This window comes from Mauremys mutica, chromosome 8, assembly GCF_020497125.1.
Source record: "Mauremys mutica isolate MM-2020 ecotype Southern chromosome 8, ASM2049712v1, whole genome shotgun sequence".
NCBI lineage: Eukaryota > Metazoa > Chordata > Testudines > Geoemydidae > Mauremys > Mauremys mutica.
Window position 1 is genome coordinate 75,033,446 of NC_059079.1, and position 23,670 is coordinate 75,057,115.

The following is a 23,670-nucleotide window of genomic DNA, read 5'->3' on the forward strand; positions in this document are numbered from 1 at the left end:
ACTTCCTTTTTCCCATCACACAGCTGCGGCTCTTTCCCGAACTGCCCCGGCATCCCCCTCACAGAGGCTGGCGCAGATTAGGCGGCGAAAGAAAAAGACTCGGGACGAGATGTTCGCTGAACTGATGGCCTGCTCCAGAGCCGAGGCGGCCCAGCAGAGCCAGTGGAGGGAGACCCTTTCTCAGCAGCAGCGCTCACACAGCGAACGGGAGGACAGGTGGCGGCAGGAAGATCAGCAGGCGACTCAAACGCTGCTTGGGCTAATGAGGGAGCAAACGGACACGCTCCGGCGCCTTGTGGATGTTCTGCAGGACCGCAGGCAGGAGCAGAGAGCCCCCCTGAACTGTATCTGCAACCGCCCTCCCCCGCCACAAAGTCCTGTCCCCCCCTCACCCAAAATCACAAGAAGGAGAGGCGCTAGGGGCCGTGAAAACTGTCACTCCACCCCAGCAGAGCGCTCATGTACCAAACAGCTCTCATTCCCTAAAGTATGAGAATTGCTTCCCTTCCTGGCTCACCCGATCCAAAATCCCAGTTTCATCCCCCAACTGTGTAGTTGAGTATTAAAAATAGTTTGCTGTTCATTACTGTTTCCGTCATGTTTCTTTGCAGAAGACTTTGTGTGAAGGGGAGATAGGGGTTTGTTAATTGCATAGGACAGCCACCATTACCAGGGTACAGACATGGGGGCAGGATCAACAGCAGGTCACACACAGAGTGCAGTCACTAGGCACCCGGGTCACTCTGGGAGGTGTCTGCTGCCCCAGGTCAGTCTGGGAGGTGTATGCTGCCCCAGGGTCCGAGCGCCTGGCATCCACAAATGGCAAGGCAGGCTGCCCTTACCATGCCCTTCCACCCTAGCCATGAACCTCTCCGATGCCCTGAGCCCCAGCCAGAGCCATCATCCCCCTACACCTACTCACCCTTCCCACACACCCCTCACCCCTTCCTGCAAACCCACCCCTTCCTGCACACCCTCCTGTAACCGTCCTCCCCCCAGAGACCGCTGTAGGAGCAGAAGCCTGTCAGTCCTCGAGTGTAGAAGCGGTCTGTACATCACTGCACACCGTACCCACCACAGTCTGCGTCCCTGTTTGAACCCTTTAACGCAAATTCGTTAGTACAGAAAACTTTGTTAATTAAAAATGTTCCAATAACTTTATTTTTAAACGTCTGTTGGAAGGGGGGAAACAGGGTGAACGGGGTATGTAACCGCTGAAAAAAGTCAATAGTAACTGAAACAGGGGCAGGTTCAGCTTCTCTGTAAAGAGACTGGACAGTCATAGGTTACCCTGCTCTCTGAGGAACCTAGCTTTCAAAGCCTCCTGGATGCACAGCGCTTCCCGCTGGGCTCTTCTAATCGCATGGCTGTCTGGCTGAGCGTAATCAGCAGCCATGCGATTTGCCTCAACCTCCCATCCCGCCATAAAGGTCTCCCCCTTGCTCTCACAGAGATTGTGGAGCACACAGCAAGCTGCAATAACAATGGGGATATTGGTTTCGCTGAGATCCGAGCGAGTGAGTAAGCTCCTCCATCTCCCCTTGAGACGTCCGAAAGCACACTCCACCACCATTCTGCACTTGCTCAGCCGGTAGTTGAAGAGCTCCTTGTCACTGTCCAGGGCGCCTGTATAGGGCTTCATGAGCCAGGGCATTAGCGGGTAGGCTGGGTCCCCGAGGATCACTGTAGGCATCTCCACATCCCCAACAGTTATTTTGTGGTCCGGGAAGAAACTACCTTCCTGCAGGCGTCTAAACAGACCAGAGTTCCTGAAAACACGCGCGTCATGAACCTTGCCCGGCCACCCGACGTAGATGTTGGTAAAATGTCCCCTATGGTCCACCAGTGCTTGCAGCACCATTGAAAAGTAGCCCTTTCGGTTAATATATTGGCTGGCCTGGTGGGCCGGTCCCAGGATAGGGATGTGAGTGCCATCTATAGCCCCACCGCAGTTTGGGAATCCCATCGCGGCGAAGCCATCTATGATGACCTGGATGTTTCCCAGGGTCACTACCTTTGAGAGCAGTAGGTCAACGATTGCATGGGCTACTTGCATCACAGCAACCCCCACGGTAGATTTGCCCACGCCAAAGTGGTTCGCTACTGACCGGTAGCTGTCTGGCGTTGCAAGTTTCCAGAGGGCTATGGCCACTCACTTCTGCACACTCAGGGCTGCTCGCATCCGGGTGTCCTGTCGCTTCAGGGCAGGGGCCAGCAAGTCACACAGTTCAAGGAAAGTGCCCTTACGCATCCTGAAGTTTCGCAGCCACTGTGATTCATCCCAGACCTGCAGCACTATGCGGTCCCACCAGTCCGTGCTTGTTTCTCGGGCCCAGAATCGCCATCCCATAGCATGAACGTGACCCATTGCCACCATGATCTCCGCGGCACGGGATCCCGTGCTTTGTGAGAGGTCTGTGCCACTCTCACACTTCATGTCCTCACCGCACTGCCGGAGCCTCCTCGCCCGATTTCTCAGCAGCTGACTGTGGAAAAGGTGGACGATAAGGTGCGAGGAGTTGACAACGGCCATAAGTGCAGTGATGATCGCAGCGGGCTCCATGCTCGCAGTGCTGTGGCGTCCGCGCTGTCACTGACCAGAAAAGTGCGCTAACAGATTTCCCGCTGGCGCTTTCAGGGAGGGAGGGCGGGAGTGACGGTTGAATGACGACAGTTACCCAAAACCACCCTCGACACATTTTTCCCCCAGCAGGCATTGGGGGCTCTACCCAGCATTCCAATGGGAAGCGGGGACTGCGGGAACTGTGGGATAGCTGACCAGAATGCACCGCTTCCAATGTCGACGCTTGCCCCGTTAGTGTGGACTCACAAAGTCGAATTAGTGTCCTTAGTGTGGATACACAAATTCGACTTCATAAGGTCGAATCCACAAATTCGACCTAAGTTAAATCGAACTACTCTTGTAGTGTAGACATACCCTAAGGGAGGTTATGGATTAGATGGTGCATGGGAGCTTCCTGAATTTCACGTGCTAACAATATAGGGACTGGTCGGGATACCCAGAGGGAGAAAGACAGGTGAAGTTCAAAGGACATGTTTGTTGCTATGGTGTTCCATGAAGGAACAAAAGTGTACATGCTTGCTGCTTTGCTTGGAAGCAAGGGAGAGTCCTAGTTTCCCTCCTGTTGTTTGGTGAGCATGTTCCTGCACAGGATGCTCTGTAGCAGGCGCTATTGTGCACCACACAATCCAGAGTCAGCAAAACCCGACTCAGTTCGACAGTCACTACTCAAATTGTTCCTTTGGCTTCAGTGGCAGTAATCAGCTGCATGAGATCTGCAGGGTCATGCCCATAAAGAACATACGAACATAAGAATGGACGTACTGGGTCAGACCAAAGGTCTATCCAGCCCCGTATCCTGTCTATTGACAGTGGCCAATGCCAGGTACCCCAGAGGGAGTGAACCTAACAGGTAATGATCAAGTGATCTCTCTCCTGCCATCCATCTCCACGCTCTGACAAACAGAGGCTAGAGACACCATTCCTTACCCATCCTGGCTAATAGCCATTAATGGACTTGACCTCCATGAATTTGTCTAGTTCTCTTTTAAACCCTGTTATAGTCCTAGCTTTCACATGAAGATTTAAAAGGAGAGAGGATGGCTGTAACACTATTTGTTTGTAATCTTTGGGTCAAAATCTGCAAGCATAACTTCATTGACTTCAGCGGAGTTACGCCAGAAAAGAATTCAGCCCATACTCTCTTTTTCTTTATTGGTCTAAAATAATGAGACTTTTCCCCACGATGAATGTTTTTCTGGTGCTGTCAGAGATTGTTTCTGGAAAGCAAAGCTTTGTTAATGAGTTATGATTAAATCACAACAGCAAAATTAAAGAGGTGAATTCTTGAAAAGCTGAACCCAAGAGTGCGTATGTTTCCTGCTGCGGCGTAAAAGGATGGGATGTTTATGTGCTAGTTACTCTGTGTTTCCTCAGGCCATCTTTCCCAAGTCTTAAATGTGGCAATTGGGGGTAGTTGTGACTCTTAATTCCTGGAAAGGAGAAGTTTGACTGCTTGTGTCAGGAACCAGGTCCTTCAGCGGTGCCTGCCCAGCCATCAGGGAGCCAATGAGTGCAGCTGGGCCACAGCAGAACCACCTGATTGACTAAGGCAGTCAGGTGCCTTGGTCTTAAGCCCTGCAGCTGCAGAGGGTCAGTGGCTGCTCAATGCACATGCCCATGGCTTATCTGCCTCCCTGTGCTTGCCTCACTCCAAGCCCTGCTCCTGCTCCGCTCTGCTCCAGCCTAGACCATGCTCTGCACCCAGGTTTGTTCCAGTCCTGTCCCAGACTCACTCCTGTCTTTGAACCAGCCCTACTCTTGCTTTCCCTTATTCCAGGTAATCCAGTTCTGACCCTTGGTCCTGATAGCTGGCTCCAACTCAGTCTCAACGCTTGGCTCTGGCATTTGGAGTCTGACATTGGTTCTGACCTTCATCTTCGATCCCTGGCTCTGTCTGTGCCTTGGTGTTGGGCTCTGACATTTAGTCTGTGACTGCTAGGACTGACCACCTATGACCTGATCTCCTGACAGTTTGAGCTGCCCCTAAAAGGAAAGGATCATTCAGGGGGAGGGATAGCTCAGTGGCTTGAGCATTGGTCTGCTAAGCCCAGGGTTGTGAGTTCAATCCTTGAGGGGACCATTTAGGGATCGGGGCAAAAATCTTTCTGGGGATTGGTCCTGCTTTGAGCAGGGGGTTGGACTAGATGACCTTCTGAGGTCCCTTCCAACCCTGATATTCTATGATTCTAAGTCTGGTTCCATGGGCATGGATCCCAACAAGACCAATGTCTCGTGCTGTACAGAAGTGGCCCTGCAAGCGCAAGCCATAGCACTTGCCACCCCAAACCTGACCCCCTGGTGAACTGAAGAGTTCACTGCTGGATAAATTCCACGAGGAGATCAAGGATTAGCTGGCATGGATGCAGCCCCTGCCTGGCCTGGATGATTTCATCAAATGCATCAAGATTGACAACTGTCTGATGGAGGGCTGCCAGGAGCAGTGCTCAGTCTCTCATGCCCCACCAGTCACCCAGGACGTGCAGGGAAATGAGGCATTTGGTAACTAGAGAGGCAACTGGCTTGGACTTCTAAGAAGTCACATAAGCCCTGGTCCCTCTCTTCACAGGAATATTGAATTCCCTACCAGAAGAGAACCCAGAAAAAGTTTTAATTTAGCCACAATCTTGGCCTTCCTTAAACTGGCTGAACCCCCTAAAGAATGGACCAACTTCACTACTAAAACTGGACTCAATGATTTTTAGCTAAAAATCACAGCAACAAGGCTGGAGAAAATTGTGGTCAAGAGACTAAATGAGGACCAGCCGCAGTTACGAAGCCATGAGCACGTGCTGATAATGCAAACGCAACAACAACCCAGAGGAACAGTAGCAGTAGAGACAGAACATGCATGGAGCGGAGTAGAGTGAGAATTAAAGGGTAATGTCTGTCAACTTGGCTTTGGTCCCCAAAACTATATAACCAATACAATCAACTCAGCAATCTTTGATCTGTAAGAAGGCACAACCCTAAGGCCCCAGTGTCCTACCTTCTCAGAGCACGTCCTACCGATCCTTTTTTATTATTTGTATTACAGTAGCACCTAGAGGACCCATGGTGTTAGGTGCTGTACACAGAGAGACAGCCAGAGCCTGCCCCGAAGAGCCTGCAATCTAAATAGACAAGACATAGTGTTGGGGGGTGGGAGTGAGAGGGAAGAGGCAGAGAGATGAAGTGAGCTGCCTGTGGTCACAAAGTTAGTCAGTGAAAGCAGTAGAAACAGAAATCATGTCTCCTAACAGTCCAATGTCCAGTCCAGTAGACCACACTGCCTCCTATTTGCTCATATTTCTAAACAGCCCCAGGGCATACAGAATCAGCAACACTAATGCAGGCTAATTCCTTATCAGCTGATGACATGTTAATCCAGTTCTAAGAACCCTTCCTAGTTTTGTTCATGATACCAGCTGATTTTAGCCATTTGTGGCTACAAAATTCAGATCTTCTCTTGCCAGCCCTTCATATGTGGCATTCCTATTGAAATAAAAGGGAGTAGCACCAAGCATGTTGGATCGACCTGTTAATGTTGCTTTAAAGAGCCTCACGCTGTCCATTCAATATTTAGGACAATAAGAAAGCAAAAAGACTAGAAGCGCTACATGGAATACACAACAGAAACGTTAGATGTTAACGGGCAGAGCAGTTCCCTCTTAAAGCTAAGGGGTAGGACAAATACCGAGGGGAAATATAATGGCTTTTTATTAGTCTTCTTGCAGACTTTGCCATACTTCTTATACATTTATTTTTCTTTAAAAAGCTAGATGCATTGAACCAATGGTATGTACCAAGAAACAGGCTAGAATGCTCATTTCTTAAGCATTTGAAGGAAGTTGGCAAAATACTAAGCTGGAAATCAAACTGAGTGTCAAAAGACAGAGGACTGTAATGCTGCCAATTATTAGTTTTATTTTTGGCCAGCATGATGCTGTGTATAGTAAGGAATCTGTACTGCAGGGTTTAGTCCACACAGAAAAGTAGTAGCAATGCTCTACAGCTTTCTTTGAGGGGGTTAAAAGGGTTTACAAATGTAGTTATCCACATTTTCCAGAGCGGGAGAATGAGGTTAAGAGACTTAGCCAAGGTCACTCAGCGCATCAGTGACAGAGCTGAGCCCCACAACTCCTGATCCTCAGTCCACAGCTCCACCCACTAAATCACATTGCTTCTCTGGCTTGTCTACACTACAAAATTAGTTTGAATTTATTAAAGTCAACCTGTAGCCTTTGATTTTACAAAATCAATGGTGTATGTCCCCTCTATGCGCATTCCGTTGGGGGAGCGCATCCCCACTACCATGGGTAGCATTGACTCATGGAGCAATGCATTGTGGGCAGCTATCCCACAGTTCCTGCTGCCGATTGGAATTCTGGGTTAGGCTCCCAATGCCTGATGGGACAAAAAAATTTTTGTGAGGTGTTTTGGGTACATAATGTCATCCTCCCGTGATGTACTTAGCTCCTCCCTCCCTTCCTCTCTCCCTGAAAGCAACGGCAAACAATCATTTTTGCGCCTAAGCCTGGGTTACTCGTGCAGATGCCATAGCACAGCAAGCATGGACCCCGCTCAGCTGTATGCTGTTGTTGTGAGCATCACAAACAGCTCGCACATCATCCTGCGGTATTTGCAGAGCCTAGCCAGGAGCAGCCATGCAGAAGAATGTGATGCCATGCAAACAGCTGTGCTGGAAGCCATGGAATGGAGCAATTTTGCACACACTGGCAGCGGCAGCTGGGCAAGTTGACACAGTGGAATGCTGCTTCTGGGACAGGGAAACAAGCACAGACTGGTGAGACCGCATTGTGATGCAGGTATGGGATGAGGAGCAGTGGCTGCATAACTTTCGAAAGTGTAAAGCCACTTTCATGGAACTTTGAGAATTGCTTTCCCCAGCCCTGAAGTGCAGAAATATCAAAATGAGACCTGCTCTGACAGTTGAGAAGCGAGTGGTGATAGCTTCGTGGAAGCTTGCAATGCCAGATTGCTTCCGGTCAGTCGGGAATCAGTTTGGAGTGGGTAAATCTACCATGGGGGCTGCTGTGATCCAAGTAGCCAGGGCAATCAATTCACTTCAGCTAAGAAGAGTAGTGACTCTGGGAAATGTGCAGGTCATAGTAGATGGCTTTGCCATGATGGGGTTCCCAGACCACCTTGCCAAAGAGTACATAAACTGGAAGGGCTACTTCTCAATGGTGTTGCAAGCGCTAGTGGATCACAGGGGACGTTTCACCGACATCAACGTGGAATGGTCAGGAAAGATACATGACGCGTGCATCTTTAGGAACTCTGGTCTCTTCAGAAAGCTCCAAGAAGGAACTTTCTTCCCAGACCAGAAAATTACCGCTGGTGATGTTGAAATGCCAATAGTTATCCTTGGAGACTCAGCCTACCCTTTGCTCCTGTGGCTCATGAAGCTGTACACAGGCAGCCTGGACAGCAGTAAGGATTTAGTTGGCAATTGGTCCTGCTTTGAGCAGGGGGTTGGACTAGATGACCTCCTGAGGTCCCTTCCAAACCTGATATTCTATGGATTCTAAGGAGCAGTTCAACCATAGTCTGAGCAAGTGCAGAATGGTGGCAGAATGTGCCTTTGGATGTCTAAAGGGGCGCTGGTGCACTTTACTCACTAGGTTAGACCTCAGTGAAAGCAATATTCCTATTGTTGTTGCTGCTTGCTGTGTTCTACATAATATCTGGGAGAGTAAGGGGGAAAAGTTTCTGGCAGGGTGGGGGGTTGAGGCAGATCGTCTGGCTGCCAATTATAAGCAGCTAGACACCAGGGCAATAAGAAGAGCACACTAAAGTGCACAGCGTCTCCAAGAGGCTTTGAAAACCAGTTTCATGAATGATCCAACACTGATGTGACAGTTCTGTGTTGTTCCTTACCAACCTGCCTCCTTCTTCGCATGTACTGCCCTGTAAACTAAACCCCACCAACCACAGTGTGCACAGTGAATAAAGAGCCTCTTGTACGCAATTTGTGCATTTTTATTATGCTAACTGTGACAAAGTTCCTCCTCTACCTTGGTGGGTCCTGCGCTTATTGGCGAATTTGCTCACCTCACAGATTCACTCTGTGGGTTGGGAAACAGCCCAGGGACTTTCCCCTCTGGTAGAAGCCACAGTCTAGGTCAATTCCTCCTGTGTTTAATCAGGAGTTGGGAGGTTTGGGGGAAACCCGGGCCCGCCCTCTACTCCGGGTTCCAGCCCAGGGCCCTGTGGACTGCAGCTGTCTAGAGTGCCTCTTGTACAGTTGCGCGACAGTTACAACTCCCTGGGCTACTTCCCCATGGCCTCTTCCCAACACCTTCTTTGTCCTCACCACTGGACCTTCCTCCTGATGTCTGATAACGCTTGTACTTCTCAGTCCTCCAGCAGTATGGCTACTCACTCTCAGCTTCTTGCATGTCTCTTGCTCCCAGCTCCTCGCACGCACTTCCTCTCCTCTGGCTCCCTTTGGCCTGACTAGAGTGAGCATCAGAGGGGCCTTAATTAGAGTCAGGTGCTTAACAGCCTCACCTGACTCTTAGCAGGTTAATTGGAGTCAGGTGTTCTCATTAGCCTGGAGCAGCCCCTGCTCTGGTCACTCAGGGAACAGAAAACTGCTTATCCAGTGGCCAGTATTTCTTCCTTCTACTACTCTGCTGTTCCCAACTGGCCTGGGTCTATCACATAACAAACACTGAACAGAGACATCAATGAATAACAATGATAACCAGGTAAGGGCCTGATAACACAGGGAGGGAGGGGCAAGGACACATAGCTTATTACAATTGCACTGTCTAGCAATCAAAGCTGTGGGAATGAGAGCTTTCTGCTCCATGAACCATCCCCTGGAGTTGAGTTCAAGGGATAATGGAGCTTCCCCACCTGCCCCCTGCATTTTAGGACATCTGGGAGAGAAGGATATGGAACTTGATGAGGAGGGCAGCTCGTTCACATTGGGTGCAATGGGACTCTAAGGTCTAGCTGTCTTTCCTGCACCTCAGCCAGATGCCTCAACATGTCTGTTTGCTCCCCCATAAGCTGCAACATCTCCTCTTGCGTGTTACGCTCTTGTTCCCTGCTTGCTTTCCTGCCCTCTTGGTCAATGTGCATACTCTCTGACAGTGTGAGCCTCCATGCATGCAGTGGGGCCCTGTTAGCCTCAGAGGAATGCATCAAATCACAGAACATGTCTTCCCTTGTCCGCTTTTTTCACCTTCTAATCTGGGACAGCCTTTGTGCTGGAGTGGAGGAAGCACCCAGAGAAAATGTTGCAGCTGCAAGGAAAAGCATGAATTGCAATGAATGAAACAATTCACAAAGTAAATACATTCCCTGAGGTACTCGGCCAAATTTTGTGTTTTAAAAGGAGAGCCTGCCGGTAAGGTACAACGCATGGCAGAGCGCTGGGAGCAGATTTAGGTTTTCAGGCAGGCATGGTAAGCACACACGAAAGGGTAGGTGGTGTGAGGGCACACACAGGGAAATTTTTTAGTGTGGAAACTCTTGGCACATAAACAGGCTTTTCCAGGGAGCACCCTTTGCGTGGCTGCACCAGCCGCCATTGTATCCCAATTGTTTACCTCAAATTAAACATTAACCACAATTGAATTTAACCCTTGTAGTGTTATTACAAGTGTGCACTCACCAGAGGTGCCTTCACCGCCATCACAGTCCCACACCAGGTTCCTGGGAGGGGATTGGCTCCAGAGTTAGGAAAAGGTCCTGGCTGTCGAGGAGTATGGATCCTCTGCTTGCCTGCTGCACATTCTACTCCTCCTTCTCTTCCTCATCAACAATGTCCTCCTCGTTGTGGCCCATGGCCGCCTGGGTCCCCTGGGAGGTATCCACGGAGAGTGTTGGGGTACTGGTGGGGTCCCCACCTAGAATTGCATGCAGCTGCTCATAGAAGCAGCATGTCTATGGCTCTTCACCAGAGCGACTATTCACCTCCCTTGTCTTCTGGTACGCTTGCCTGAGCTCCTTTCTTTTCACACGGCACTGCTGTGTGTCCCTGGTGTAGCCTTTTCCCCCCATGCCCTGTGCGATTTTGAAATAGATGTCAGCATTTCTTCTGCTTGTTTAGAGCTCTGCCTGCACAGACTCTTTTTCCCACACAGAAATCAGATCCAGTGTCTCCTGTATGCTCCATGCTGGAGCACGTTTGCATACCTGGGCAGCCATGGTCAGCTGTGGTGGTGAGCTCTCCATGCTGATCAAACAGGAAATGAAATTCAAAAGTTTCCAGGGCCTTTCCTGTTTTCCCGGCTGAAGTGCAGTGGAGCTGAAAGTGCTGTCCAGAGTGGACACATTGGAGCACTCTGAGACACCTCCCAGAATCCAAACAAGTCGAAATACACTGTGCTGTGTCTACATTACCCCTAATTCGACCTGGGAAGGTCGAATCTAGCATTACTCCTCTTGTTGAGGTGGAGTACAGATGTCGATTTAAAAGGCCCTTTAGGTGGGCGGGAAGGGCGGGGCTCTGTAGTATAGACAAGCACAATATAAATTTGACCAAATGCGGGGAATGTCAATCTAACAATGTAGTGTAGACCAGCCCCCTGTCTCTTGCAGTCTCAAGAATAAAGCTACCTACAATTCTCTTGCTTTCCTTTCTTGCTGCCAGTTTATATTCTCCCCATCCCTTGCAAATGAGCCAGTAGGCTGCCAGTTATGCTCATTAGTAGCATTCCCGCTCTATGAACGCCTCCTGTCCAAATAGGCTATCTGCTGGCTTGCACTGGATTACAGCCTTAGGGCTGCTCCAGTTTGCAAACACACCCATAGCTAATGGGGGGCTATGAGTTCCATGGGGCAATTTACTAGCCCCTTGTGCCAGCTCTCATTGGGGGCTCTGCTACCCTCTCACTGCAGCCAGAATTAGAACCCTCTCTTGCTGTTTTGTAGAGGACATAGACTCATTAGGTCTAGTGCCTACAGGCATCCACACAGAGAAGTAATTTAAGCATCCCCAGAGAAGGCAATCCATGATCCTTCCTCCTAGCAACACAGGAAAAAACTTTGGGGAATTATGGCCTATGGCAAAGTTAGAAGAATCTCTGTGTAATTTTCTACTACGGGCTAAGCAGAACAAAGCCAGATCTGAGGGTTCTGCTGCTCTGGGCAAATCAGCAACTGCCCCACTCCTGCCAGCTATCAGTCACACAAACACTTAATGTATTGCTGGCCCCATAGTTTGCTCGGTGACCCCCTCCCCATTGTTCTCACTATGTAGCAGGGCCAGCATATGCCTAAGGCTTTCCACATAGCAGGACCCAGACCTATTTTGAAGGGGCATTTTAATCTAAGTACAAGAAACATAAATAAGAGAAAAGAACTCAAGCAGTCCCTGTGATTCAGGCCATGTCTGGTATCAGAAGAGAAAGAGAAAAGATATTGACTGATAAAGAAAGTGACACAAACCTATTGGGGCAGGAGGGAAAGAAAAACAACAAACCCAGGGTCAGATATCAGAGGAAACATGTTTATTTGAGGAGAAGGGTTGCAAAGGAGGAGATTCCACCTTGCTTAGTTCAGGGTGGACCAGAAGGGATTAAAGGTGGCACACAAACAGGTTCTAAAAGAGACAGATGGCCCAACGTATGTATGCAATGGACTTTCTCTGTCCAGCTCCTTTGCATCAAAGCCACATAAAGCTATGATAGACTTGGAAACAGTGAATTATGGAGCATGTCAGAATAGTTAGGGAAAGGAGGACAAATTACCCAGTAAACAAAGGAAAAATATTATCCCTTATAGGTTCCATCTCATTAATGTCTGAGTTGGGATTGTCTCACTGTCTAGGCTTAATGTCCCATCTAACCCATTTTTCAATATAAAATATAGCCCAGCAGCCACAAATAATGAATTCACATTTATCCAGCACTTTTTTTTTGTTTTTTTACCCTAAAGCACTTCTCAAACTAGAATGGTCTCATGGAAATGCAACCATTTCTGGGGTGGAGAGCAGCCATCTATAAAACAATAAGAAGGGTGGGGAGAGGAATATTGATAAAAGGACATGTGGGCAATCCCCTACTTGGGTTTTTGATGCCCCTGAAGAGCAAAGAGGTCACTTTTTAAAGTCTCAGTTAAGGGACACCTTCAGAAGAAACGGTTGAAGATCTGAGCTGCTCCTACTGCAGCACTAGAGACTGGAGGAATTAGAAACCTGAATTTTAGTCCACTCAAGCCACTTCTCTGGTTAGGCACAGCTAGGAGAGGGGCAGCCCTACCCATTTCTCCTGCAGGGGAAATCTATGGCCCAGATCCTCAAAGGTATTTAGGCACCTAACTCCCATTGATTCCAGTGAGAGTTAGGCACCTAAATACTTTTGAGGATCTGGGCCTGCATCACCATCTGAAAGAAATGTTTGGGAAAGAGTTATTTGCGTAGAGATTTATAGGTAAAGAAGAGGGAAGCCAGGGCAATTTCCCCACTCCCTGTAAACTACCTGTTCCCTGACTCCAAACAGTTGGCAGCTTCCTTGCCAGGGAAAGTATTTCCCCTCCTCCCTATATTTCTCAGTGGTTTCGTCTATCAGTATATGACTTTCCTTCCCTCTCCATAGGAATTTCACCCATAAATCCCTGTAGTTGCAGAGACTGTACTGAGCGTTCTGGGAATTGGACAGGTACCAGATACCACAACTGTGTTTTCCAGGCTTTTATTATTGTACTTTTCCTCCCACTAAGCAGCTGTGTTGCTCTTTTAGCCAATCATCTTGTGTCTGCTGTTTGGTTTGCAATTTTTTAAAAAATACTATTTTGGTGCCTGCTAAAAGCATCAGCAAATCATGCCAGTTATTCTTAGACTAAGATTTTAACCATAGGATATAATGAAACCCACCTTGAGCAAGCACACAGCAAAAATCATTGGTCTAGGAGAAATGGTCTTGAACTAAATGTTGGACTCAGATGTATTACAAACTTTAGAGAGTCTTTAAAGTGGTTGCCTAAGGTGGAGGACTGGGGGTGGGGGTGGACTGCATTGCTCAGAGGACTGACAATGGTCACAGGTTCTCAGCATAGGAAACAGGACCTCAGGAAGCTCACAAACAAGTGCCAGAGGGTCAAGACAATTGTGCCTTGCCTATATTGCTAGCTTGGAGGGATGACCACCACCTAGATGGGAGGGGGAGTCCCAGGGTGGTCCTGCTATGGAAAAAAATCAAGAGCCACTGGGCTAGGTCACCAGATCAAATCCAGTCCAAGTTAGTAGCAACTGAGAGTTATTGCTGCTTGTTGACCTATGTGAGACAAGCTGGTAAGTCTTAGGGGAGTGCTTAGTGGACAGATGTCTACACTGCATGAACCACCAACATAGCTGGCATTCACTGGCACCTTTATTGGCAGTCTCAGTGCAGAGAGGCTAAAGATTGGAATGGGCATGGAGCATGAACCACCCATCACCGTTAGCCATGGTCCTGCAGGGCACTTGAGAAGGGCTGCTTTCACCACCACTGCCCACATGGTATCTGTTCTATGAGTAAAGAGAGGGCTTCAGTCTCCAGGGGTGGCATCTACTAGCGCAAAGGCTGGGATTGTCAAAGATGCCCAAGGGAATAAGGTGCCTAACTAACGGTACCGTTGAACATTTTATTAGAATTATTTTTTGTTACTTGTCTTGTAGTAGCAACTAGGACCCCACTCACGGACTAGGAACCAGTTGTGTTAGGTGCTGAACAAAGACAGAACGAAACAACTGTATTGGCCTTAAGTATGGCTAAGGATGGTTTAATTCCAGCCTTAATTCACCATGAACAATTAGAAATGGAAAAAACCATCAACGGGTTGCCTTTTGGAAGTGAGTCTTAGGCTCTGATTCAGCAAGGTATTTAAGTACCTGCTTAACTTGCTTTTAAGGAGACTAGTCCTGCTTAAAATTAAGCAAGTGCTTAAGTATCTTGCTGAACTGGGGGCCTTACTGCAGGTTTCTCTTGACCTAGAAACAACGCAGGGTAATCTGGGGGGGGGAGACAGAAAGCCAAAGCGAAATATGTTGAGCAAAGGTCCTAACAATGAAAAATGTTTCTGAGACTCTATGATAAATGTGCCTGATAACACAATACATTGCTTGACGTTGAAGAATTACCCAGCGGAGGACATGCTTTAAGTATCCTTGGCAGTGGAAGTATACATTTAAATAAAATAGATGGCTTCCTATCGGCTGAAGATCTGAATGGACTCATGCACTCTCAAAAGTCAGTGGTAACTTCTAGGAGAAATGTACATGCATAACACTGAATTCGGCTCTGCATGGGCAAAATGGTAGAATACAAGGAATTTGAACATTATTAATTCCACCCATTCTGGATAATTCCACTTTTTTTTTGGAGATACAGATTCACAGTCATAAACATGGAGGGCCCCAGGGATCCAAAGGTACATATTACACCATCATTATCTATCACCCCAATTTAATTATCTATCACCCCAAGATTAAAAAAATCATTATTGGCTATAACCATCTTTGGAGTCTCCCAGTGAATTCTTGCCTGACTTTTCTTTTAGAGTGTCAGCTTGGTGGGGCAGGGCCCCTCCCTTTATCTGTGTATTGTATCGCTGCCAAGAACACTACTGACATAATAATAACAATGCACATATTTGGGTCTGAAGTCAATGACAGATGGCAGCAAAGCAGGCAGGGATCACAATGTATGCGATTATCTCACCCCCTTGCGTCAATTACCACAACAATGGGAACCCACTGGCTGGGGATTCCAGGGGCAGAATTTGCCTTTTTGAAAATCCTCTGCTGTTAACTATTGTTCTTAAACTGTTGTGGCTGGCACCTTCAGCAATGATTTCCTATGGGATTATAAGGCATACAGACAGGGGAGCACCATCTTTAAAAATAAACAACTTTTCTGAGTTTAAATGGCCTTCTCCTGAAAGCCCACTGCAGTGGGAAAGTCTTGTTATTATCTCGCTTGTTTATTAAGAAGAGACAGCAGGGGTCACCACATGAAAGAAGCCATTTTCTCTTCAGCGGCTCTCTTTTCTTTTGCCAGGTAGTTTCTTTTTCTTAACCTGCATTTGACTGGAGTGTTACACACAAAATTCCATCTCCAAAGTAATCCTGAGACAGGAAAGTGGATGTGTAGGGCAGGGCGGCCCAACCCCGTTGCTAGCTTGGAGTTGTGAAATCTGCAGGGCTGGTGCCCCTGGCAAGCAGCTGAATTAGATAATATTCCGTTGCAACCGGTTAAACGGCGCTTCCTCCTGCCCCGAATGTGGCTTAGCGGATTGTCGGGTTGACGAAGGAAATGCTCGTGTTTTGACGGAGCTGTAATGCAGTGTGGCGATGGGCAGGTCTTGAGAGGATGTGATCGGAATGCCAAGGGCTGCAGAAATCAGCTATCTAGTTCTCCCTCCCTCCTCCCATCCTGGGGACCCCCCTCCCGGCCACCCTCCCCACGCTAGGCGAGATCGGCTCTGCCCGCGTTTCCAGCCCACCCCTCTTGCAATTGCAAGTCGCACCAATAGAACAGGGCAATGCTGGGGAGTCAGCCAGGCCCTCTGGCAACAGAAATGTAAACCCAGTGACTTACTGGTAGGTTTCCCCCGACCCACCCCCGCCTGCTGCAGCCACCTGCTCCTCGTGTCCTTGCTGCAGGCGGAGGGGCGAGACATCGGCAGTCCCGCTGCCCGGGGCTCTCTGCGGTTCGCGGGGCAGCTCCCGGGGACGCTCGGGCTCGAGGCATGACATAGAGGTAGGTGACCGAGCGCGCACCAATGTGGCACCTTCTGGAGGGGCCGCCAAGGGAAGCCCTGAGCTGAGCATCTGCTCTGGAGACCGCGGGTTGCCTCGCGGCTCTCCCTGCAGCCCCCACCCGCCATAGGGGGTCCCCTGCACCGGGCGTCCCCGCCCAGCCCTGCAGAGGGCTGCATCCCCGAGGGGGCGGGGAGTCCCCGACACCCTCCCGCAAGGGAGCGGGCTCCGGGCGGGGAGGTTCCGGGGAGCGCTGATACCGGCTCTCCCGGGGGACAGGGAATCCCGGAGATCCCCTGCGCGGGGCGCCGCGCTCAGGGTTCCCCGGGATCCCTTCGGAAGGGCGCTGGGGACAAGATCCCCGGGGATCGGGGCAGTCACCTGCTCCACTGGGACTCACCTGCCCAGCCGCTGGGACTGGCTGGGCCAGGCAGGACTCAGGCAGGGGTCGCGCGGGGCAGCGAGGCCAGATCCTGCCCCGCCAAGGGGCTCCCCGGGGAGCCGCGATCCCCGGCGCAGCGGGTCAGCACAAGCCGGGTGCGCTCTGCTGGGGCCGGGGCATCCCCTGGGGACCCCAGAGCTTACTCGGGTCCCCTGCCCGGTGGGAGCGGGCAGCCCCCTGCCTTCCCCGGCTCCCTCCTCCGGTGCTTGGGGGCAGGGCCCCCGCGGTCGATGCGCCGCGCAGCTCCGCGCCCTAGTGCCTGGGGAGGCTGCTGCGCCGCCCGGGGAGGTGCCGGCCAGCGGGCGCTGAGATTACGCTGTTTCCGGTCCTCCAGCGCCTCTGTTTCCCCTCCCGAAGCGGCGGCGAAGCGGCAGCCCCCCAAATGGCCTGGCCAGATGCGGCAGGTCTGCTGCTCAGCGCCGCGACTGGAGGAGGCTCCGTGCGCCAGCAGCAGCAGCGCCCGCCCCGCTGCGCCTCCCGAGCAGCCGCAGCCTTGCAGCCCGGACAGCAGCCGCCGCAGCAGCCGCCGCAGCCGACGGCATGAGGCGCGATCCGACCCCCGGCTTCTCCATGCTGCTCTTCGGGGTGTCTCTCGCCTGCTACTCCCCCAGCCTCAAATCGGTGCAGGACCAGGCGTACACCGCGGCCGTGGTGGTGGAGGGCAAGGTGCAGGCGCTGCCCCCCCCGCCCGGCAGCGGCAATGGCACCCGCGAGCCCCCTGCCTCCGCTGGGGGGGTCCTGGTGAAAGTCTTGGACCTGTGGCCCCGCAACAGCGGGGGGCTGCAGCGCGAGCAACTGATCAGCGTGGGCAGTGCGGGCTCCCCGGCGCCCTGCTTCAAAGTGAAGAGGAACCACCGCTACATCTTCTTCCTGGAGCCCACCGAGCAGCCCCTGGTCTTCAGGACATCCTTCGCCCCCCTGGACACCAGCGGCAAGAACCTCAAGAAGGATGTGGGCAGGATCCTGTGCGCAGACTGCGGTGAGTTGCCTGGGGCTGCCTTCCTCTCCTCTAGGGTCAAGGAGCTGCTGTTACGGGGATTGGGGTGGTTAGTCTGGGTGTGTGGGGTGTGTGCTGGGGGCCAGGCAGATGGGTATGGACAGCCAGCAGACTCCCTCTGCCTAGCGCACCACCAAACCGTTTGGGAACTGCGTTTGGTGGCTGGCATGTACTGCTGGAGACCTGCCATCCCAGCATCGCCCTGGGGTTATATGTAAAAAAAAAGACAGTTTAGGGTTTGTCGTGTGTTTGTTGTGTCTGTGGGGTTCTGGGTCAGGAATAGTACCTGAACCTGGAGACTGTGTGTCTCTCCCCTTAGTGACTGGGAAATGCTAGCAGGCTTGATTTGGGGAGGGGAGACTCGAGGGGAGCAGGGGCGGGGGAGGGGGCATTGAATTTGATTTGCTGAATATGACTTGTTCTGTTTTAAAAACTCCTGATCTGCATGTTGAACGCTGCTTCTGCTAGTGTAAGGCAGGCACGCAACTCATGTAAACAACGCCTTCCTCGCTGCCCCATGTCAACAGCCACAGAAATGTAACTCGGGGGTTGCAGGCTGACTTTCTCGGTGGCTGTTTTTCTATATGTGGATCGTTTTTGTTCCTGTGGGTTGTTCTGCTTTCTGTTTCTTGGGGGAACGCTTGCCAGCCCTTGTGAGGTGAACCCCATTTGTGTCTTTGATTTTCGATTTCCTTGAAGAGTGCGAATGCTGCCCGGAACAGAATTTCTTTCAGTTGTGACGATGACCTATCCTGGTAACTTACTCCTGCTGGACGTTGTCAGTTGTCTAACACCTCAATGGCAATCCCTATAGTCTGCATCCGTCACCTCTAGGCTGGTTGCAGTACAAGCATGCAGGTGATTAGGGAGATAGCATCCAGGGTTCTGGTGGAACGGTGCAGCTCCTTGGTGTCAGAAAGTCAAATAAACACGAACTGATTTGTTACAATTTGCGATTGAATTCAGAGTCTATTTTGAAATTGGATTTCGCTGTTCTTTTTGTTTGTGCTTCAGTCGCATTATAGCTCACTAAAGTATTTGTTGTCAGTCTCTTATATTTTTCCTATTTAATGTTTCTTTTTGTTCTTGTTTTCCTTTGATAACTGCAGCCAGTCTACTGAATGAAAGACCTTGTAATAGCATGAATTTCTGACCCCATTAACTCTGTAGCCACTAAATTGCATCCAATGCACTGCTTTCCTATAGCAGATAACGTGTTTACAAATGCAGAGACAGATATTTTGTTGACATGTGTACGGGTTTTGGAATAGACTGGCTAGCAGGGATGTGCAATAACTATGGAAAAGTTTGGCATTTGTCAAAATGTGTTCAAATTTTCTGAAGTGTTTGTTCTGTACTGTATAAATACTCTATATCTTAGACGTTATCATGTTATTTTCAAATAGAGATGTCAAATTAGTTCAACAGGAAAGTGTTGGTTTATTTATTACTGCTTCTTGCCCTGGAATTTCATTATTGCCATCTGGAAAGGCTGGTATATGTTTTTAAAATTTCATGTTTTGGTGATCTTTGATTTTTGTTTGTTTGCACTGAATGATTTTGACTAGGTTTGGGATGTGAGTTTGGCCCTTAGTTTGGCTTTAATTCGCAGACACCACCCCATGGCCCAGGAAGTGGTGAGAACCCTGTGGTGCAGTGGAAAATGAACAACAAATTTCTCCTTAGGACAGGTTCCAATTTGGTCAGTGGATTATAAATATACGCAATGCATATCTCAAGATGATTCAGATTCCCTGTATAGGTACTCGCTCATCAGGTTAATAGACCTTTTTCCCATTATAGGCTATGTGACATGCTAGTTATACTTAGCTCTACAATGAACATTTAATAGGTTTTTTTTAAGTAGGCTTTTCTGGGGCAAATCCTTTGCCATTCAAGAGGATTGATCCTAGACTGTTAAAACAGGCTCTGTCTGCTCTTTAGCTATTATCACAAAAAGAAGTTTACAATTGCGATTGCTGGGCGAGAGAGACGGAACCTCACATATACATTGCTGTTGAGAAGAATGGGCTAAGAACATAAATATCAGGAGACCTGTGGTTAATTTATGTATGTATATGGACCAACATGAACATATAACATTTAGAGAAATAACTGTTACAAAATAAAAAAGTACATACCATGGTAAATTTCATGGGCTTGTCATCTGGAGTCAGATGGTACCACATCATCAAGTAGGTTGCACGCTTTAGTCCATCAAGAAAAGGAACAATCCTGCAAGGTTCTAAGCAACCACAAGTGATTTTGCTGAGAGCCGAGAGTGCTCTGTTCCTTCCTGGATCTGGCTCAGAGGGTTAAAGGAAAGTGCGTAGGCTGCTGTTGCTAGCCAGGTAAGATCTGCCATTCTGACCACGTCACTTTCTCGGCCCTAATGCATTTATTTCTGTATTTTCAACAGTCTGAAGAAGGCCTCTTGGCTAAAAGAATCTGCAGGTTGTCAGTGCTGTTGTTTCATCAGAGCTCTATGGCAGGTTGCAAAATAAAGTAACTGTCAGAAAGGTGGTTACGTTAAGTAACAGAATTGAAGAGCAACTTCATTTCACTATCAGAGGGGTAGCCGTGTTAGTCTGGTTCTGTAGAAGCAGCAAAGAATCCTGTGGCACCTTATAGACTAACAGACGTTTTGCAGCATGAGCTTTCGTGGGTGAATACCCACTTCTTCAGATGCATCCGAAGAAGTGGGTATTCACCCACGAAAGCTCATGCTGCAAAACGTCTGTTAGTCTATAAGGTGCCACAGGATTCTTTGCTGCTTCTTCATTTCACTAACATTTTGATGACCCATTGACTTCTGCTCTCCTGTGTGCCAATACAATGCTGGGAGGTTAATGTTGAAGGTGACATGCCAGGTAGGACTGATCTTTTGATTTGTGATGCCCCCAGCTGCTGGAGTTGCATGTATTGGGCAATCAGGCCATAATTTGTCTTCTCCCTGCTTGCCTTGTGCCAGAGAAGAAAACTGGGCTGCGTGGTGAGTTGTTTCCTGCTGCGAAAGAGGGAGATGGAGGTGGTCCGTGAGCTCCAGAATTAGCATGGGATTGAGGGTCCCCTGTTAGATCATGGAGTGGTCTCTAAGGGAAGTGGCGGGTACACCATTGTTTGGGATGTTGAAAAGTAGACTGTGCGGAGCACTATAGAGCAGAGACTAGGGAACCCTCCTGCAGTGGCAAGGAGATGGACTTAATAGCTCTGCTCCAACGTCATTTCTACAAAGACTGGGACCTCAAAAGGCTGCTTGCTTCCCCTCTGTGGCCAATCTCAGGAGTGAGCCTGGTGTCTAGTGGTTTGTACTCTGCTCTGCTTTAGAGATTAAGAGCTTGATTCTGGAAGCAGCACAGCACTTCTTGAGAGGGACAGCGTGCCCTCTGCTCCCACTGATTTCAGTGGGAGCTAAGGGTGCTCGACATCTTGCAGGGTCAGATTGCAGGTTTGAGTCCGTGGGCCGACGTGCTGAAAAGCTGTGCCTCGCATTGGTGTTCTGCAAAGGAACAGTGTTGAAAGGAGAGCCATCTAGTGCCCAGCCAGAAGGCTGAGGGGCAGGATATCAATGAGTGACAGGCTGGATGAGGAGATGCAGAGGACATATTAGAATAATGTCCGTATGGTGCAAAAGGGTAGGACGATACACAATACAGGTGATAGAGATCGAGTACCTAGGGTTTTAATTTTCAAAAGTATCTCCATAAAGTGTGCATCCGTCATGAGCCTAACCTGCATCTCCCTTAGGTGTGTCCTGATGTTGGAGGAAGTGTCCCCATAGTTAGACCAAGGCTTTGGGAGTTGGGACTCCTGGGTTCTGTTCTCAGCTCTACCCCTGACTGACTTGGGGAAAGGCCAGGGAAGAGCTCTTTGCCTCAGTTTACCTATCTGTAAGACGCATAGAATAGTCGTCACCTTCTCTCAGTGGAGTTGGGGGGATTAATGAATGTTTGGGAACACTGGGAGTTCCTTGGATGAAAGGTGGGATGCTTTCAACAACATGGTAGTATTATGTGTGTCATGGGATAGCGTGGGTTGGGATATCAATCTGCCTGAAAGGCCATTTAAAAAGCCTCTTTGACAACCAATATTCTAGCTGTGTTATTGCTTCCTATATTGTTATATATTTATTTTCTTTAGTATGTATCCTTCACATGGATTTTCTTTTGGCATCCATTTGCTGCTTGTTTTGGGGTGACCTCTTGTGGGTGGACTAAGGAGGAAGGAATATGTCCACGAGGTAACCTTCGCTTTCCCTCAGACATTTCCAGTGACCAGTGGAATCCCGGCTTTGGCCTACTCATGATTCTGTTGAAGACGATGGGAAATCGTGCCACTGACTTTACTGGAAGCGAGATCAGACCTTTAAAGAGCATTCAGCATCTTCAGTTGTTTCACACTTTAAATGACTAAATAAGTACCGCTCTGCAAGCTTAATATATATTTTAAAATATCTAGTTTAGTGAGGGGAAGGATGGCTTTGTTGTTAAAGCATAAGATATGGAGTCTGAAGACCTGGGTTCTATTAAAGACTAATTCTGTGACCTTGAGAAAACCAATTGAGCCCTTTGTGCCTCAGTTTCCCCCACAGGAATTTTAGCATCAATCTGACTCCCAGAGCAGATTTGTACATCTCTTTGAGACCCTCGATAGGAAGTACTATGGAAGTCCAGTACAGGGCATAGTGGTTACTACTACAATTAAATAGGGCTATTCACAGCAGTAAGAACTATGCTCCATAGAAAGTATGTCCAGGCTTGGGCTTTATTACTACAGTTGATGCTCCTTACAGATAGAGTGTCTGATCTTGCATGCGGTAGACATTCAGAATTCTTGCTGACCGCAGGGCAGTTTTGAATGCACAAGGATTGCAGGATGGGGCCCTAAATATCACATCACTTTTGCTGGGAGGTACATTTCTCAACTTGCTGAACTTGGCGTTGGCTTTGCCACATCTTCTGGGTTTAATCAGGGATGGGTGCTCAAATTTTTGTGCACACAATGGCAAATGTGCCCTCCTGAGAACTGAATATCTGTGGTCCCATCCAAAACAGCATTTAAAGCACAATACTAGCAGCTTGTGCACAATCTGCAGAAAATGCTTGTTCCTTTTTCTTTGGGTAATTCATTCAACACATTTCAAATAAACAGTGAACTGAATATAATGCTGGGGAAAGGTGCTGGCTTGACAGTCTCTCTTTATCCCCAGAACAGGTACAACACAGGCAGCAGCAGTGTCAGCTTCCCCTGCTCACTGCCCTGCTAATTAGAGCTGTCTGAAACTATTTCGCACCACCTTCAGAAAAATCACACTTCCTCAGGTTCGCAGGAAAGCGAAAGCTGTCTCCTTCTTGCCTTGAGCTTTTGCAAATGGAAAATGGTCATTTTGCTGCAGAAAGCTTTTCTTTCTGGTAAAGATGGCACATTCACACAAGGTGCCAACTCACAGTTTTGCTCAGGTACAGAATTTTGCCTCTGCCCTGACGTGGAAGGTAGCTCAGACTTTGTGACCGATTCTGTCCTTGGGTTCTCAGCTGAGCCTGCCAAAAAGGGGGCCAAGTATTTATTTTATTGCTTACTGTTGGGGGCATAGAACTGTGCCCATCCCAGCCAGCAGGTGCACGTATTTTAGAAATAAATGAAAAACATAGAGATTGAGCTATTATTAAAACAAACCAAGTCTATAAAATGAAGACTTGTCACTCTACTGATTCCTCTTAGTTCAGAAAAGCCTGGGTATATATACAGTCCTTGCGGTGTGCCCTCGAGGTCAACAGAGACTGGAGTATCTAGGCACTACCACAGTCCAAATAATAAATGAGTTCCAGAGCTAAGGGCCTTCCACTCAGAACTCTGGCCACCTGTCCTGTGACAAAAACAGCTGCAGATTTTTAGCTCCAGCACCCCCCAATTATCACAACTACTGGGGTAAAATACTGTGGGGAGCAGGT

The 23,670-nt window shown here is 49.0% G+C and overlaps 1 protein-coding gene across 8 annotated transcripts in view; it reads left to right on the forward strand.

Annotated features, from left to right (window-relative positions):
- The first annotated feature begins 15,444 nt into the window (after window positions 1–15,444).
- Window positions 15,445–23,670, forward strand: part of LOC123376663 (pro-neuregulin-2, membrane-bound isoform-like) — a 64,827-nt gene continuing 56,601 nt past the window's right edge. For 4 of the 8 annotated variants that reach the window (XM_045028855.1, XM_045028854.1, XR_006581872.1 and 1 more), the window contains exons 1-2: window positions 15,445–15,579; window positions 17,057–17,701. In XM_045028855.1, the coding sequence (XP_044884790.1) occupies window positions 15,533–15,579; window positions 17,057–17,701 (692 nt within the window). In that variant the 5' untranslated portion in view covers window positions 15,445–15,532. Of the gene's footprint in view, window positions 15,580–16,148; window positions 16,282–17,056; window positions 17,702–23,670 lie in introns of those variants that run through there. The other 4 variants (XM_045028857.1, XM_045028856.1, XM_045028858.1 and 1 more) reach the window with 1 other exon arrangement.